Raw genomic sequence first — 19,076 nt, forward strand, 5'->3', positions numbered from 1 at the left:
TTTGAATCTAGAGAGCAGATCCCTTACCCTGGGCTGCTTCCCCCAGGAATTTCCCATTAGTCCTGGCTGGACCAGATGAGATGACAGCCAGGGGTGGCTAGGGGCTGACTGGTTTGGTTTGAGGTAATAAAAGCCATGTGTCCTTCATTCCTCATGTTCCCTACTGTCTCCCCCAAAACTACCCCCCATACCCACCCTGTGCCCACTCTGAATACAACGCATTAGGTGACCTGGGAGTGACTGAGGGGCCAGATCTTCTCCGGGGAACTGCTACTTCCTAGGAGCAAGAGTGAGTGGTTAGGGTCTCCAGTGTGTGAAGCAGCTCAGCCCTACTCACATCTTTTGCTGCTTCGGGTAAGCTCTTACACTTCCTCAGAGTTCATTCGGACAAGGCTGGCCTCTGAGGGTTGTTTAGATGACTCCCTATGGCTGTCCTTTAAAACCCTTAGGTGGTGGTCCATCATAGCTTGCTGTTTTTGTTAGATGTCATAGTGTCACTTTTCACCTTTGCCAAAGCCAGACACAAGGTAGGGCAATAGAAAACAGCTCGAGCTCCCTGGATAGGCCCTCACTCTGGAAGCCACTAAACATGCAAATATGCCTTTTTGCAGAATTGCGAAAGAGGATTATGACAGTTGTCTTGCTTCCCTGCCCATTCCAACTTGGCAGGTGAGGTCAAGGCCCAGTGGAGGCCATGCTTCAGTGTGTAGGGGCTGAGACTGGATGCCAGGAGACAGGCAGCCGGTTATTTCGATGTGGCAGACTGGCAGTTCTCAGAATTGTCTGCATTGCTTTGAAAGGGACTGGCAAGCAAGTATCTCTGTCAAGCAGGTTTTTCTGAACCCACCAACCATCTCTGCAAATCCTCTCACGAGACATGAGTGAAAGGTCACCTCACCTTCCTGGCAGGAAGGTACCAATTTTTTGGAACCAAGCCAGATGGGAGGCCAGGAAAGCAAATGTGGACTGATTGCTAGAAAGGAGGTATCATGTGAGAGGGCAAATTTGTATTCCAGACTGATAGACTGGTCTAAGACTTGCTTGATGCTGTTTATGTGACATCTTCCCTGTTTCTTGGGTCCAGAGATGAAATCAAGCAGTGGTTCTTAAAGCATGGTCCAAAGACCCCTGTGGGTTATATAACCCTTTCAGGGGTCTGTGAGGTATAATTTCACAGTAGTACCAGGATGTTACTCATTTTTTTTCATGGTGTAGATGTTTGCACTGTTAGAAGAAAATCAAGGATGGCTGCAGATGCTGGCACATTTGTACCTGTCTGTATTAGTATGTTTTATATTCTTCACTCTCATGTTTGTCAACCCCCCCAAAAAACTATTGATGAAGCAATAGAAATTAATAAATTGATTAAATCTCAGCCTTTTTGCACATTTAAAAAAATTCTGTGTGACAAAATGGAACTACTAATGAAGCACTTCTTCAGAGGAAGTGTATATGACCCTTGTCACCTGGCCAGCCACTTATGCCATTGTGCAGGATGCCAGCTGAGCATCTTGCTTTGTCATACAACACCATGTGTACTTGAGAGGACATCTGCAGGGCAAACTGTGGTCATCTAGACTTGGGTATTTGCAGATTTCTTAATAATAAGTGAACCTAACCATTCAAGGAAAACAATTGACAATATTTGTTAATAATAAGCTGGATGGTTGAGGGAAAATTGGGAACTTAAAAAACGCCTATCTGTCACAGTGAGATTGACAGATTTCTAGGACTTGGAAACTTTTTTTTTTAACAAGACAGTTGGCAATATTATGTTTTTTTTAATGGCATAATTATTTGTGTCAACCTTTGGAAGATCTGCTTAACATAGGAACCCAATATTTTCCACATGAGCAATGCTTGATGTTATATAAAGTCATGTAATGAAAAGTACATTAAAAGTAGAAAATAGACCAGTGATTTTAATGGAGTAGCAGAGCACAAAAGGTTCATTGATACAGTTTCAGATTTCACATTGCAACTGATCTTTTAGAAACTGCCTGTTGCCATTTTAGAATGGTATCAAAAAGAATATCTATAATTATCTAAAAATACTTTTCAACTATTCCTCCCTTTTCCAGTGACACATCTGTTTGAGGCTGGATTTTCTTCATGTACTTCAACTGAAACACATGTTCTCTCTCACACATTGAATGTAGGAGATGAAAGTATTTTCAGTTTATCAGGCCAGACATAAAGAGATAGACCAAAATGTAAAACAATGCCACTCTTCTTAATTTTGGTGAGAAATATAGTTATTTGTGTTAACATATAGTGCATTTATGGGTGTTACTTTTTAAGGAATTAAATATTTTAAATATTTATCAGCTTTAATTCAAAATACAATAAATACCGATAATTATAACTCAAATAAACAAAATCACTTTAAAAGATGCAGACATCATCCCAAACTGAAATGTTTAAAAACTGCAAATGTAGAATATTGTAGTATTTTCATACTGGAAGTTTTTGAGCTGTCAAGAGAATTCAAAAAGGATTTCCAAATTAGGAATCATGACTGTTTCATTATGTATTATTAGATATATGAATAATGGTTATTTAAATATTTCTCCTTAACATGAAAAAGTCTTAGAGCTCAAATATACTTATATCACACATTAAACTCTCATTCTTAAAAACTGATATCAAAACAGAAAACTACTGAAAATTATGTTCAACTTTAATTCATCAGAGATAAATTTTGGCTACAACTACAGTGTGTCATTTGTAGAAAAATGTTTGGAAATAGCCACTGGAAACTTCTTTCTTATCTTGCAATTTAAAGGAAATTACAGTATTCAAGTAAATAATAAACTGGTAGACATTTTTAGCAAAAGAAAAAAAATAGTTCTGTATGTTAACTATTTGCTATTTTTGGTGCTGTAGCAGCTAGCTGCATCTCAGTATGCATTTTAATATACATTGTTCCACATATATATTATATATGTGTATGTAGTACATATTTTAATTTATTTTTATAAATTGAAATTATGTTTTCCCTTACATAATTAAGAGGTTTATATCACTAATTAAATAAGAAAAAGTCAATTTTTTCTTTATACATTATGAATGAGATTAAACATATCATCTAAATAAACATTTTGCACATTTTATATTCTGAATAAAAATAAAATACCTTTTGCCTATATTTACATTTGTGTTCACTTTCAGGAACAATGAAGCAATTAAATATATTCCTAAGAGCATTTGAGAAATTATGTATTTTGGTGAAGGGGCTCTGTATTAGTGTCCTAGGGCTGCTGTAACAAAGTACCACAAACCAGGTGGTTTGTAACAATCAATTGTTTCTCTCATAGTTCTCAGGGCTGGAACCAAGACATCAGCAGGGCTGTTCTTTCTTCTGTGTTAAATAAGGCCTTTGTCTCTTCCAGATTCTGGCCATTCATGACAATTGTTGACTTGTAATCGAATCTCTTCTCCTATCTTCGTGTGGCTTTCTTCCTTGTGTGCTCTCCTCATGAGGACATCAGTGGGCTGGGGATGTAGCTCTTGATAAGCATGCACAAAACTCTAGGTTCAATCCCTAGCACCAAAAAACCAAACCATAACAAAACAAAAATTACCAAGCCCCTCAAGAGGACACTAGTGATTGGATTTAGTGGCCATCTTAAATCCAGGATGATTTCATCCAGAGATTTTTTTTTTTTTTAACTAATTATATCTGTTTCCAAAAGCCCTATTTCCAACTAAGGTTACATTCTGAGGTTCTAGATGAAAGTGAATTTGGAGGGACATTGTTCAACTAATACAGATACCCGACTGAAAATGACTGTAGTGTATAGAAGTAATTTGATGAGGTTGGGTTTATTGTTGGACAGAAATCCTTTGCTCCTGGTTAGCAACTTGACCTTGGCAGATTATCTACACTTTAAATCTTTAGCTTCATGTATAAAGTTTGGTCCCAGATCAACATTGAGTTATCCTGGGTTGCCTAGAGGAGATTATGTATAAACACACCTTCTTTGCACAGTGCTTGCTACAGAGGTCATTCATCCAGTAATTAGTAATAGTAATTTTCAATTGTTGCTAGGGCAGGAGATAATAATAATCATAGTATGTATCATCAGCATACTGTTAGTGGCAGTTATATTGGAGATAATCAGAATAATAGCAGACTAATACTAGTGTTGATTTCAAAGACCATTAGTACTTGATAATGGATGATTTTACTGCGAGTACGTGGGTGAGACAGGCAGGAGAGGAGAACCTCCTTGAGCAGCCTGGGTGGAGACAGACGTCATCAGAAGAGTTCAACTACAGAGCCATCGAACGTGTTCAGCTCCTGTTCAACACACTCATGTTCAAATCGCTCTAGCGCTTATGTGTTCCTGTGTTCTGGGCCTTTATAGGCCTGTATCTTGGTTGCATTTTGGGTGGTACCAGAGACTTTTAAGCCTAATGCAGAGAAAGACTCTAAAGCCCACTGAACCTGCCTTCCTGCAGCAGCCAAGTCTTTGGGAGGTGATTTTAGACAACCCCACTTCCTACTCAGAGCTCTGCTCTTGCCCACTCCAGCATCCATTCTGCAGACAGCACCAGCTTCATCATCAGTTGCCCACTCCCTCCGTCCTTCACCTCCAATGTGTTGGCATCTTTACCCATCTAGTCTTCTTTACCTTGATATTTATTTATGTATTTATTATTTTGGTTACCAGGGATTGAACTCAGGGGCACTAGACCACTGAGCCACATCCCCTGCCCTATTTTGTATTTTATTTAGAGACACGGTTTTACTGAGTTACTTAGGGCCTCCCTTTCAGCTAAGGCTGGCTTTGAACTCACCATCCTCCTCCCCCAGCCTCCAGAGCCTCTGGGATTACACGTATGTGCCACTGCACCCAGTGTTTCCCTCTATTTTTGATGAGGAATTACTTCAATCCCCTCTCAGACTCTTAATGAGTACTCTTTTTTTTTTTTAAATTTCACTTATTTTCTTTTTTTTGTTGGTTGTTCAAAACATTACAAAACTCTTGACATATCATATTTCATACATTAGATTCAAGTGGGTTATGAACTCCCATTTTTACCCCAAATACAGATTGCAGAATCACATCGGTTACACATCCACATTTTTACATGATGCCCTATTAGTAACTGTTGTATTCTGCTACCTTTCCTATCCTCTACCATCCCCCCTCCCCTCCCCTCCCATCTTCTCTCTCTACCCCATCCACTGTAATTCATTTCTCTCCTTGTTTTTTTCCCATTCCCCTCACAACCTCTTATATGTAATTTTGTATAACAATGAGGGTCTCCTTCCATTTCCATGCAATTTCCTTTTTCTCTCCCTTTCCCTCCCACCTCATGTCTCAGTTTAATGTTAATCTTTTCCTCCTGCTCTTCCTCCCTGCTCTGTTTTTAGTTGCAGGGAGGACATTGCTGGTGGGACTGCAAATTGGTGTGGCCAATTTGGAAAGCAGTATGGAGATTCCCGGGAAAGCTGGGAATGGAACCACCATTTGACCCAGCTATTGCCCTTCTCAGACTATTCCCTGAAGACCTTAAAAGAGCGTACTACAGGGATACTGCCACATCGATGTTCATAGCAGCACAATTCACAATAGCTAGACTGTGGAACCAACCCAGATGCCCTTCAATAGATGAATGGATAAAAAAAATGTGGCATTTATACACAATGGAGTATTATTCTGCACTAAAAAATGACAAAATCATGGAATTTGCAGGGAAATGGATGGCACTAGAGCAGATTATGCTAAGTGAAGCTAGCCAATCCCTAAAAAACAAATGCCAAATGTCTTCTTTGATATAATGAGAGCAATTAATGAGTACTCTTAACGTAAGTAATGATTATGCCCCTGATTACCACCACCACCCTTTTGCCATTAGTCTCTCCATAGAAACTTTCCTCCCTATCTGTGTGTCCCCAGGCTCCCTCCCTGTTCTTAAAATCAATTGGCATTTCACCTCCTTAGCCAGACTACTAAACTTCATGAAAAAGTAATGACTTAGTCCTGGCTTCTTGTGACCAGAGGTTAATTTTTATAAAATTATTGAACATACAATACAAAATTCCCAGACAATAAGTTCCTGATCATTCCCTCTGCTGGGGGAGATGAGCTGTGATGTTACCTCCAGCTGTGGGGAGGTCCTGGACAGAAGGGAGCACCTGTAGCCAGTGGCAGACCTTGGTTCTTGTTCCTTGTGTGGGAAGTTCGCTGATTCAGAATATTCTGTGATGAGTGCAGCAAAGTGCTTTTAAAAGAGTTGCGAATTTACATAGCTATTCAGTTGGAAAAATTATAAAGTCAGTTAATGCCCTGAGGACAGCATAAACAAAGATGTTTTTGTTTTTTAACCTCTGAATAAGTTCCTGAGAGTTTTCTGAATAATAAATGAGTAGGAAAATTTCCAGCCAGCCTCTCTAGTGTAGTTGGTTGAAAAGCTGCAGATAAGTCCTTAGTGAATATTAGATCTGTGTGGGTCCAGAGGAGACTGTGAGAGGCAGTTTCTTATAACCCACTTAATTTGTCCCAGAAACTGAAATGCCATATCAGCACCTACCAACCTGTCAAGCACACACCATGCATGAAAACAGATCAGATGGTTAAATAGAGCAGTTTGTAATGGGACAACATTTGGGTATTTGTTTTTAAAGTCACACACACACACACGAAGAAGAAGAAGAAGAAGAAGAAGAAGAAGAAGAAGAAGAAGAAGAAGAAGAAGAAGAAGAAGAAGAAGAAGAAATCTGTGTAGCTTATTTCAGAATAGCTCAAATGTTTTTCTAGTCTATAGACTGAGGAACTCTATCCTGTAGGACTTCTCTAGTATAAAAAAGTGTAAAATATGGATTTTGCCCTTGGAGAGGTTAATAGTTAAAATGAGGCTATATTTAAATCCCCCCTCTAAGTAAATTCTCACCTTTCTTAGCCCCATAAATAAAGCCAGTGTGACATGGCTGAATATTGGAAATGTTTTAATCTATCATGAGGTTTAAAAAATATCCTATGTTTTATCACCAGTACCACTAACAGTTAAACTTTATATCCCTTCAGTCAACTACAAGAGAAGACAGTTGTTTGTATCGTCCTTAACTGTGTTTTGCCCCCCAAACTCTTTGGAAATTGCAGAGGCTATTAATTTTACACACCAGTTATTTTTTTTTTAATTTAAGAAACCAAATATGGAGAATTTGTGTATTGACTTTGCATCTACAGTTGAACTATGTATGCACTATACAGTAACATCACAATAGAGAGACATTTCTCAGTGGGTTTAGCCTGCATGCAACTCTGATTGCCTTTAATTAGGGGAAAATCAAAAGCTCAGAGAATAACAGATTTGAAGTCAGTTAAAATCAGAGTAATCAACTTAGAAAAAAAATCATCTCATAAATCTTAATTTTTAACCATAGGGTAATAGTTTAAGTATTGAATAACTTTTTCTGTCCCTTCATATTTCTCAAATTAGAGTACTAACATTGATAGAGTTGGCATGGGAGAACTGCCAAATCTCTGGGAAATGAGAGGCTCCTCCCTGCTTCATAAAAGCCTAGGGGAAGAAAAAACTGAGAAAGCCACAGTTCTGCCTGAGAATTATATTTGGATGGTCCTAATACAAGGGCTCTCTGATTGAGCATGGTCTCACAGTCAGGTACGGGGAGGAAACCAACTAGCCTTTTGGCTTTACTAGGAACAAGGAGATGATAATTTGGCACACTGCAGACAAACTGCTGGCAGTTTAATTTTTTTTCTCCCCAACCAGGCTTGTCTTTAAAAATAGGAAAATATTGGGGCATGGTGGCACATGCCGGTAAACCAGGTGACTCAGGAGATGGAGACAGGTGGATTGCCACCTTAGAGGTCAGCCTAGGCAACTTAGTAAGACCTGTCTCAAAATTAAAAAAAATAACAAGGGCTGGAGATGCAGCTTAGTAGTAAAGCACCTCTGGATTCAATCTCCAGTACTAAAAAAAATTTTTTTAACTTAAAAAAAAAAGGAAAACAGGCAGGCACAATAGCGTGCACCTATTGTTCCAGCTATTGGAGAGCCCCACCAAGACAGGAGGAACTCTTAAGCCCAGGGATTCAAGATCAGCCTGGGAAGCATATTGAGACCTATGTCTTAAAAAAAGAAAAAAGAAAAATGGGAAAACTTCAGGAGTATTATGAACCAAAAATAAAACATGGAATTTATTCTTCCCATGACTGGCTTTCATGAACTTTGAGAACTTAGAGGTGATTGCTTTCAGGATTTTTAAGCCTGTCTCATATAGAACTAAGGAAGAGGACAAACACATGTGAATAGACATCGTTTTCCTTGGAGTGAAGACAGCCCTGGTTTTCATGATAGGACTATCCCAGAACAGTTGGGAGAAAAATGAAATACATGGAGTGCATGTTTGCCTGTATTAGCTTCAAGATGGTCAGAATTTTAAAAAATCTGCTGATTTCTATTCCACTAGAAAAATGGGATCCATTAGGACCAGGCTCTGGGATGTCACAGTGTGTATCAGCCACCAGAGTATGATGAGTATTCGTGACATGGGAATTACTAATGTTTCCTATGATCATGAAGCAACGTGTGCAGTTAATTACTGTTGTCTGCGGCTGCTCTCACATCTTGAAACTCTCCATGACCCAACTGCAGAAATCCTGTTTATCTGCTTCCCACCACCTCCTCCAAAGAATGAAAAGTAGCAAATTGCAAGGCTGGGCTTGTTGGATGAATGTGATTTGTTTTTGTGGAACCAGAGGTTGTGGAGGCTGTTGGCTTGTCATTAGATTTGTGAAATGACTTCATGGTCAGCGTCTCCAGATGAGTTGCATGTGGAGGTGTGGATGTGTGCTAGATGAAAACCTGTCCGAATGTACTTCCTCTCTCTCTGTGTGTGTCCTGGATCATACAGTAGGTGAGGCCATCTTCCTGCTTTCATGCATGGGGCCAGGGTCCTGTGGCCCTTGCCTGTCCTAGCCCAAGTCGTCTTGTAACTCTGTGGCCTAAGGCTTCTTCTTTTTCTTTCTTTTTTTTTGGTTGTTGTTTTGGTATTTTCCCCTGATACAAATAGCTAATTATCTAATACTCTATAATAAATATAATTTTCATCACTAATGTGTTCTCATTTCTTCACTTCCTAGAGCATTAAAAAGCAAACATCTTTCTTCTTTATAATACACTTCTTTGTATTAAAGTGTATTTAGAGGACCTCCCTCACTACCCCACTCCCCCTCCAGAACACACCAACAACTTGGCTAATCAAAATAGATTAGCATTAACTTTTTCACAGATCATGATAGGAAGTGATATCAATATAGGAATTGTCATGGATATTGTTTTTTGAGGGTGACTATTTGAATATATTAGTTATTAGATATTTTTTTTAGTTGCAGCCAAAATAAACAAACAACGAAAGGCCTGAGAATAACTTGATTCTCTGGAGAAAGAAACACCCTTCCTGGATAGAAATACTTTCTATCATTTAGATGTGATTGCCTGGTGGTGTCACCCAAACTAATTAATAATGACATATTAGTTAACATGTTGCCATCAGCAGGTGGCTATTGGAACAGGGGTGAAAACAGCATGTGCTAAAACAAATTGTACCTTAGAGAAAATGTGCAGTTGTTCTTTAAAAGTCTTCATGATGGCCGGGCACAGTGGTGCATGCCTATTAACCCAGCAGCTTGAGAAGCTGAGGTAGGAGGATCACAAGTTTGAGGCCAGCCTTGGCAACTTAGTCAGACCTTCTAAGCAACTTAGCAAAACCCTGTTCCAAAATAAAATAAGTAAATCAAAAGATCTGAGGATATAGCTCAGTGGTAACACAACCCTGGATTCAATCCCCAGTATTACAAAAAGTCTTCAGGATATTTGCAATATGATTTTAAAATTTTTTTTAAGTTGTAAATGGACACAATAACTCCATTTATTTATTTATTCATTTATTTTTATGTGGTCCTAAGGGTCAAACCAAGGGTCTCAAACCTGCGAGGCAAGTGCTCTACCACTGAGCTACAGCCCCAGTTCTGCAGTATGATTTTTTTAAAAAATTTTTTTAGTTGTAGGTGGGCACTTATACCTTTTTTTTTCTTAATGTGGTGCCAAGACTCTAACCCAGTGCCTCACATGTTCTAGGCAAGTGCTCTACCACTGAGCTACATCCCCAGCCCACATATGATTTATATTTACTTATTTTTGACATTGGTTAAGCCTCAAAAGATAAAAAATTGTTGTGATATTGGAGAGATAGAGACTAGGAGGGAAAAAGAAAAAAAAATGATTCCACGTTTTCCAATTTAAAAAAGTTTTACTGAAGCAGCAGCCTCAAAATCCTGGGAAAAACTCGGGCATCCTTTTTCTCTCTTTGTATTCTCCTTTTCTTCCTGTTCTTTGTCCACCCTGGATCTGTCAAGGGATTCTCAGCACATGGTGTGGCTATGACAGATGGGCAGTAAATAATCTGCTGCTGTCTTTCAGTTTCAGGGGATCATTGTGACAGTGAAGGGGTTAAAACTGTCAACACCTATCAGAGCTTGCAGATAATTAGTGTAATATAAACCCGAGAACCTTGATGCTGATGACCACACAGCAAATGAATTCTACTAGTTTCCTGCTTTGTCAGAAATCCTTATTAATTTCTTTCTGACTTGTGTTACAGCTATGCTTTTTAAATGCCTGTGTGAAAAAATTATTGTTTATGCATATAAATGATAATGATTAAAGATGATTGTGAATCTTCCTTATCATAGAAGATGCATTTTGAATTAGCACTTGCAGATACAAGTTGAATAGATAAGTACCCTTTGGCACTTGAACATAAGATGGGTAGCCTTTACACTCAGGGAGAGTGTTGACTGTTGACTTTATTATTAAGGATGCAACGTGTAGTATTGAGTGATGTAGGGATGCAAACAGTTACAAAGTACACTTTAATCATACATTCTTTTTTATATAAAAGCAAAAGAAGTAGACTTTTAAAAATTAAACAGATTTGGGCTGGAGTTGTGGCTTAGAGGTGGAGTACTCACCTAGAGCATGCAAGGTCCTGGGTTCAATCCTCAGGACCATATAAAAATAAATAAATAAAACAAAGGTGTATAAAAAAACAGATTTGAAAAGAATAAAATCCATTCTTCATTTATTATCTTGAAAGAAAAACTTGCTACATAAAAAATCAGAGATTCTCAAAGCTTTTTTTTTTTTTTTTTTCCCAAAAGTCCACCTGGTAACCCAAGAGGAACAAATATGGCTTAAAAGCAGGAGCAGGAATCCCTGATGGACTAGGGGAAGAATGGGTAAAGGAGAACTTCAATAACCCAGATGTGTTCAAATCCGCAGGTCCCAATGGCTGGCATCCTAGAGTACTTAATGAATTGGCCGAAGTCGTCACAGAACCGCTAGATATCATTTTTGAGAACTCGTGGAGGACTGATGAGGTGCCTGAAGACTGGAAAAGGGCATATTTAGGATCTTCTTTCAAAAAGGGAAATGGATGGTGACCCTGGATATACTCATCAGCTTAACTTTTTGCTTGGAAAAATTCTGGAATAATCAACTTAGGAAACTGGGTAACTGACTTTTAAGAGCCAGAAATAAGGTAGTGAAATATCACAGATAAATTACTGAGTTCATTTTTTAAAACGGACACACCAGCATGAGACACAGTCTTATGCATACACTGGGGTCTTCCCCTCCATTCTGTCAATTCTTCATAAAAATAGATGATGTTAGTTAAGGCATTTGGGTAAAAATTATTTTAAGTATAATACAAAAAGTAGGTTTCTAATCATAATCTTTAATTATATCACTTCTAACTTTAATCTTAAACAATAGGCTTAATTTGATATGTTAACATACACATTCTTTCACTTCTTTTAGGACCCTCTTTTCATTAAGTTGTGATATTTCATAATTCTATATAGAATAGATTGGTGAAGGAATTCTTATTTTAAGGTGCTTTATAGTTATTTAATAAGTACAGACATAAAGCAAGTGAATTAAGGAACATAACCAAGGGAAGACAATTTCTTCTGACTTCTCTTTTTAAATCTGTTCTGGCTGAGGTTAGATATTCAGATTAAAAAGAGTGTCATGCTCTGACATATATCGAGCAAGTGCCAATTGTTTTGCTTCGGGGGCCTCTGAATTGCAGTGTCTTGGCCCACCTCCCTCCATGGGCCTGTGGGTCTGGGGACAGAGAGAAGGCAGTGGGCACGAACAGCCCTGAAGGAGAGGAGGTTGAGGATCAGGGAGGAAATTAAGGTGAAGCTGGAGTTTTTATGATTCCTATTGTTTTTTTTTTTTTTTCCTTTGGGTGTTGGTAGTTTTATTTTCTACTTAGAAAATGCAAGCTTGTTGATGGGACCAAAACTTATTCAAAAGGAGGCTGTGGAAGAAGATAGAGTAGTGGCTGGGAACTGTCAAGATCCCCTAAGCAGTATCGTGTTCTTGCACTGTGTGGAAGTATACAAGAGAGATAAGTTTACATCAACACAGGACAAGAATAGGAAACTCTCGGAGGAAAAGAGATTTAATGTTCATCTCCTGGAGCATACTGATCGCCAGGAATAGATAGATAATTAAGAAGGGATTAGGTCTCCAAGGACACTCCTAACACAATACTATTTTTTTTTAAATATAAGGTCTAAATAGTTCAGCTACTTTTAGAGATTAATTTAGACACTAAGTAAAGTATGTCTCACTCTTAAATACAAATAAAAGGAAATTCTAAAAGTGTGTGTAGGTTGCCCTTTAAACTACACCTAGCTGTGGTTTTGTAAGGATTATATACCAGTCAGCCTTTCATCAATTTTTGAAGTAGAGTCTTTAAAATTTTCAAGCTGGGTTTAATTAAGGGGTGGGGAGTCTATATTGATTATTGATATAATTTATTGTGATAGTAAATGGCTTCCTGTTTCAGACCTCATTTCCACGTGCAGCATCTGTGGCAGATTTATTTCACAGATGTACATTTGCATGTAGCTCTTGGGCTGTGGCTGCACAGGACTTGATTTCTGAAACGTCTATTATTTTCACTATGGGCATTATGATGCAGTCCACTACAACCCCCAAAATCAAAAAAGGCTCTTGGTCATTTCAAGTTTGATTTTTTTATTTGAGTAGTGACTGACTTCACTTATTTTGCCAAAGTTAAATCCTTTCTCTGAGTCTGCTGTTGAAATTTGAAAATATTTAATACTCTACCTAAATTAAGAGTCACAGTTTAGAATCATGAAATAGCCAAGAGATTTTAAAGACTTCTTAGTTAAAGCTATAGGAAGAAAATTTTTAAATAATAAGAGAAGTATTGAGGGAAGCCTTCTTTGCATTAAATAACATGAGGTCTAATATAAGAGAAAGGAATTATTCTTACCATGAATGGTATCTGGAGATAATTATTCTTAAGATGAGTTCTTCAGGTTTTTTATTCAGTTTATTTAAATACTAACGATAATTTTGAGTTTTGAATGTAAAGGAAATAGCAATTCACTAAGGGGAAAATATATTATCAAGACAAAGGGCAATCTTGATTTATATTTCCTATAACACCAAGAGAGATTTAAGTAAGACTGTTTTTATCACATTGAGGAATTTGGAGGATTGTAACACATTGTTTTTTTGGTTCATCTTAAAATTTGAGGGGTATGAAAGATTTTATTCACATAAAAGATTTCTTGGCATAGGGACACATACATTTAAGGGCTCTTTCCTCACCAGAGGGAGAGCTGAGCCAACAATCTTGGGAAAACTGGATGTGTAGCAACAAAAGTTGTTTCTCCATTCAGAGAACTCAGGCATTTTCTCAGTCCAGAGAAATCTCCTGCATGTTGCTGCTGTGACGTGAACACAGGAGGCATTGAGTTTTCACTTTGGAGTTACTCAGATCTCAGTTCAGATTCTAGAGTTTTCCTAATAGTGTTTTCCCCATGATGAAACTATTAAGAGCATAAGCTGTAGTGTAGCTTGGGAAAGGATCTTAAGTGGTGAGGACATTACTAAAGCTTCTTTTTCCTTGTTCATAAAATGGGAGAAATAAGTATAGTGCCTCCTACAGTTCTTAAGAGGCTCAAGACCTCTGTGGCTTATACCCACTTTTAGTTCTTGGTCCAGGATTGGCATGAAATAGGTGCTGACTCCTGTCTCCCTTTCCTTCCTGACTTTCTGTAATTTCCTCTTCTGTGGAACAGATTACTTTAAAACTGAGTAGAGAACTCAAGTGTAAATTGACATGCCCATCTGCCGCTGTAGCCCACAGCATAAAGACCTCCTTTGCTTTCTTTTTTGGAGACATGAAAAAAGGCTACCGTGTTTCCTCATGGTAGGAGTTCAGTAAATGTTTAGTGATTGAATGAAAAGAATATGATATTTAAAAAACAATCCTCAGATTCACAAAGACCAGCATTTTCAATTCTGGGGAAATAATCACATAGACACATGAAGGATTTTCATTACCTCTATGTTTCTTGTAGCATCTTCAGGTTTAAAAATTTGGAGTGTAAATGAATGAGTGGCAGATGTGCAGTTTCCAGTTTCCTCTGATTTTATGACTGGGGTTTATAAAGGAGGAGTGCAAATAGGCATTGCCCCCGTAGTAGCTTCTTCTGGGATGCATCCAGCCAAGAGATAAGGCTGATAATGGTGGATCAGCAAACTCTTCTCTATGGGAAGAGAAACCAGCTCAACCAGGGACTGGGAAGTACCTGTCTGAGGACTGAGATCGGCATGTCTGAATTTTTCTGTTACTAGGCTGAGTGCTGTAAATGGATCCCTTGTATAAGTGGTTGAAGAAGAACAAAAAGAGATTTAAGATAATAAAGTTCTTAGACAAAATGTTTGACTTAAATAATCTCTTACATGTAATAATGAGGTATCAAAATATGTCCAGGGAGCTGGAATATTTCAATATCTCAAAGTAAATAAGTGATAAATAATAGAATATTTTACCCAGGGACATGTGAGAAATGAGTGGGAACCTAATCCTAAATGACCAATTCTCAATTCCAACCAAGTGCCAGGTATCAGAAAATTCTTAAATAATATTAACTGATGATAACTTAGAAAAAAACTGCATAGGGTCACACATAGATGCTTTACTAAATAAAAAAAAATATTCAGAGCAAATCAAATTAAGCTTTTTTTTTTAGAATTTTCTAATTTTATTCTGATCTTTCCCAATTACATATCCCCACATCAGACATTTTACACTATTCAATTCTTTGATTTAAAACTCCTTTGCAGCTTTACCTTATTGATCTCTAATGAAATAAAATCAAATAACTTTCTAGTCCATGATTAGAAATATTTCGATATCACTCTTTGGGATGTTTCCATAAAAGGCAAATGGGGCAAAGATGTAGTTTAGAAAAATGAATAGCACAACTTTCTTTTTTTACTTATTGAATGAAAGTGAAACAGGAAAGTGATGTTTAAATAGTTTAAATTCTAGAGATGCTTTATTTTTTATTGTTTTTGTTAAAAGATACCTTTTTAGAGGAAAACAAGTAGTTAAATTCTCCATATTGAGAACTGGTGGTTGGTTTTTGTTTACAGTTTTGCCCCCAGAATTTTCTTCCACTGTACCAAAAGGAAATAAGGCAACTTTTAAACATTAATATGGGAAATGTCTACTATAGATTATATTCAGTATCCTGCTCTTTTTTTAGATGAATTTTTCCTTATTATTCTACAAATGAGATGCTGTGTGGACGATCTCAAGGACAAAGTGGTATATTGAGGGAGACAAATGTCAGACGTTTTACTGTTTATCACAGTTGTGGCCCTGTTTCCTAAGCTTAAGAATATTCTGAGATGCAGTTTGGGTTACTAAAGCCATTATTCATTGAAGAGTTGTGGCTACACAGAAGTATCTGCGGGGCCGGAACAATCAACATGTGTATATCTAAGTAGCCAAGCACAGATTTGTTCTAATTGAAAGCTACCATTTGGTTTTGTAAACACACTAATTTTTTCCCCTTTTCAGTTACATCTTTTTTAAGGGCTATATGTGAAGACTCCATGAGAAGCCTAATTGGAACGTCGTTATGAACCATGTAATGTAACCCGCACAGCTCTGTCATTTGCAAACATATGTCTACTTTTCAATAAATGTTATGGCTGCACAGCAGTTCTGCCTTGGCCTCTTTTGTGATCATTCTGCATTTTGATGAATGTGATCGTTTTTGCATTGTTTAAATTGACAATGTATAAATGTTCATGGTATTACAGTATTATGGTCAGCATGGGAAATCAGAGCTCTAACTGGAAAGAAAGGAAAATGCAAGTCTCTGCACACTGCATGCAGAATTCAGTTAACACCATCATACATATAGGGATGCTTTTGTCCTGTTGTGTGTGCTTCCTGTGGCCTTCTCTTGTGTAATTTTCTGCTGTCAGTGGCTCAGGCAGTGGGAGGTGGGGTAGTGGGGTATATCGAGTGGTAGGAGGGAGCTTGTGTGTGATCGTGTGATTCTGCTATGGCTTCTGCAGCACAGATTCCGCATCACCTGAAAAGAGAAGCAGTATCTCAGCAGTGGTTAAAACCAGTCTTGGATTCAGATCCCAACATAACTACATTCTGGTTTCAGAGCCTTGAAAAAATGGAATAATAATTGTACTTGATCAGCATACTCACTAGCCCAAAGAAATTTATCTGAAGAAGTTTGCAACAGTGCTTTGGGTTATATATAAATGTCATGATGTGCTGGGTCTTGATGGTTATCAGTGACTCTTTTTATTCCCACTGAATATGAGGAGAAAGATGTAAAAATTTAAATTCTGGAAATCAAAAAAGACCTTAAGATTCACCACATCAGATTCAGAAACTGCACAGTTCAAACACTAAAAAAAAAAAAAAAAAAATAAGAGTTTGTGGCATCTCATATGACACACCAGGATGGTGGCAGACAAGAAGTTTTCCCGGATCCTTTGCTACCGATTTTTTGTCCAATATAGATCTTAGAAAGTATACCTAAAGGGTTCCATGGCTTCTTTAAAAAAGACCCATCTTTCTAGATTGGACTTAGTTTGAACTTAGATCTGTGGTTTTAAGACATAGCCTTGACACATTCACAAACCAAACCTCCATGGAACCCTGATTTTCTGCAGGGGCCAGCACCAGGGTACAGAATCCTGATCTTCCCTCGTTCTTCACGTCTTCTTTGATCTCATAGTTCATGATATTGGTGAGTGGCACAAAAATATCTTTTTTATTTTTTTAGTTTTAGAAATAGGGAAATATGGGGTTGTGGCTCAGTGGTAGAGCACTTACCTAGCATGTACAAGGCCCTGGGTTTGATCCTCAGTACCACATAAAAATAAATAAAATAAAGGTACTGTGTCCAACTACAACTAAAAAAAAAAAAAAAAAAAAAACATTAAAAAAAAGAGAAAGGGAAATGCAGCAGTAAAGCTCACAAATAAATGTTTAAGAATAAGATGGTCTTTGTCATTAATAAAGTCACTTCACATTAGGCAGCTTTAAAAATGTCTTTCATCTGAATCTGGATAATGAAAACTTCTAGTCTCATTCTGGGCCATCTGCTGCCCCACTAAAGGTTTTTAATTTAAAAGAGAAGTCTTGAACAATTGCAAGTGAAAAACTTAGCCCAAGCCCTACCAGAGTTACTCTGAGGACAGAATGCATTCATGTAACCATGGACACTTTTTTGGCTAGCTCCTCTTCTTTAAAATACCTTCGTGTACCAATAACAGGATGTCTGTGGAGTCTCATCTGTTTCTTGGTTGAAAAGTAAGCACAGATCATGAACTGTATATATTCATTGTGTATTCTTTGACATCCCTTTTAGCTCAATCAATTTAACTCCAACTTCATTTTGGAAGTTAATCTACATAAGAGAGTTCACGAAAGTAGACGTTTTGAGTGAAGAATATATACATTTAGTTTTATTTCAGATCTTTGCCTATAAATCAGAAGCCCTGAATCCGGTCTTGGTTTTCCTAGGGAGTAGAGCTGTCTAAGACACTTCCTTTTACACCTTCGGTCACCCATCTGTAAAAGTGCTCAGGGAGCAGGATTGCCAAACACGCCCTGCGGAAGGTCTGAGAAACAGATGGTATCTGAATAACCTCACGTTCTTTAGAAGGAAGTCACTAAATGACTTACTCTGCTTGTTTTTTGCTGGTTTCCACCAGGCTGTGAGCACATCTGATTGCCCCCACTAGCTGCTTCCTCAGTTCCTAGTATGTGTTTGTCACCTTGTAGGTGTTCCATAATATTGTTGAGTGAATGAAGGACCGAGTGAGCTTTCTCCCATGCCTAAGGAAACTGAATCCTGAGGTTGTCTGAGCTGGTTCTACCAGGCATTGCCTATTTTGAGGGATGGTGGAGGAATACTGTGGCTTTATGTCTGTAGGATAGCAATGCCTTCCACCCTCAAATCTGGGAAACAAAAGTTTCTCTTTATTAGAAGTTTACCTTGGGGTATGGTTTTGCTTTTACTTGGGTCTTCTGACATTCTTGTTTTGTATAATTTCTCAAGTAAAATTTTATATATTCAATGAGGTCTCCTTTTGCAGGAATGTATTAAACACTGTGGTTGGCAAGGGCATGTGCTTAGACTAACATGACACACTATTTGAATTAAGGTTTTCTTTCCATCATTTTTTCCTAATCTGAATTGTGAGAGGATTGGCATCTATTCCTGCAAATTAAAACTAATAAGTACCAGCCTATCCCTGCAATTAGAGCTAATCAAACCCCTTAATTCTTTATCACATACATGTTAGCATATGGTATGCTGCTAGATAAACTGCAAAGACATTTTCAGAGCCGATTCTTCGCGCTTCGAACTTCCTTCCCAGCATTTTCACACACACCCCTTGCAGATATGAATTTGGGACCCATGATTTTTGTTCTTGGAAATAGAAACAACTTCAGGGAAGGTTTCTTTTGTTCTTATATTTTACCAATAGGAAGGCAGAAAAGAGTGGAGTAGTTAGGAACGGTCCAGGATTGTTCAGACCTGAGCTTGAGTCCCAATAAGCTGCTGAGAGGTAGAGTCCCTTGACCTAAGAGGGGCCTGTAGCTCTGTGGTGATTGCAAACAGTGTCTCTGTTCTTTTTCTGATGTGTGTGGA

The 19,076-nt window shown here is 37.9% G+C and overlaps 1 protein-coding gene across 2 annotated transcripts in view; it reads left to right on the forward strand.

Moving 5' to 3' along the window:
- The window catches only part of Samd5 (sterile alpha motif domain containing 5), a 392,050-nt gene that overhangs the window by 35,010 nt on the left and 337,964 nt on the right, over positions 1-19,076 (forward strand). Inside the window, exon 2 of one of the 2 annotated variants that reach the window (XM_046427357.2) lies at positions 11,320-16,105. The exons of the other annotated variant lie outside the window; for it this stretch is intronic. Coding sequence (XP_046283313.1) covers positions 11,320-11,382 — 63 coding nt within the window. The 3' untranslated portion in view covers positions 11,383-16,105. Of the gene's footprint in view, positions 1-11,319; positions 16,106-19,076 lie in introns of those variants that run through there. 2 annotated transcript variants of the gene reach the window in all.

This window comes from Marmota monax, unplaced genomic scaffold (genome assembly GCF_021218885.2).
Source record: "Marmota monax isolate L192 unplaced genomic scaffold, Marmota_monax_Labrador192_F-V1.1 WCK01_AAM20220418_F8-fsc00114, whole genome shotgun sequence".
Taxonomy (NCBI): Eukaryota; Metazoa; Chordata; class Mammalia; order Rodentia; family Sciuridae; genus Marmota; species Marmota monax.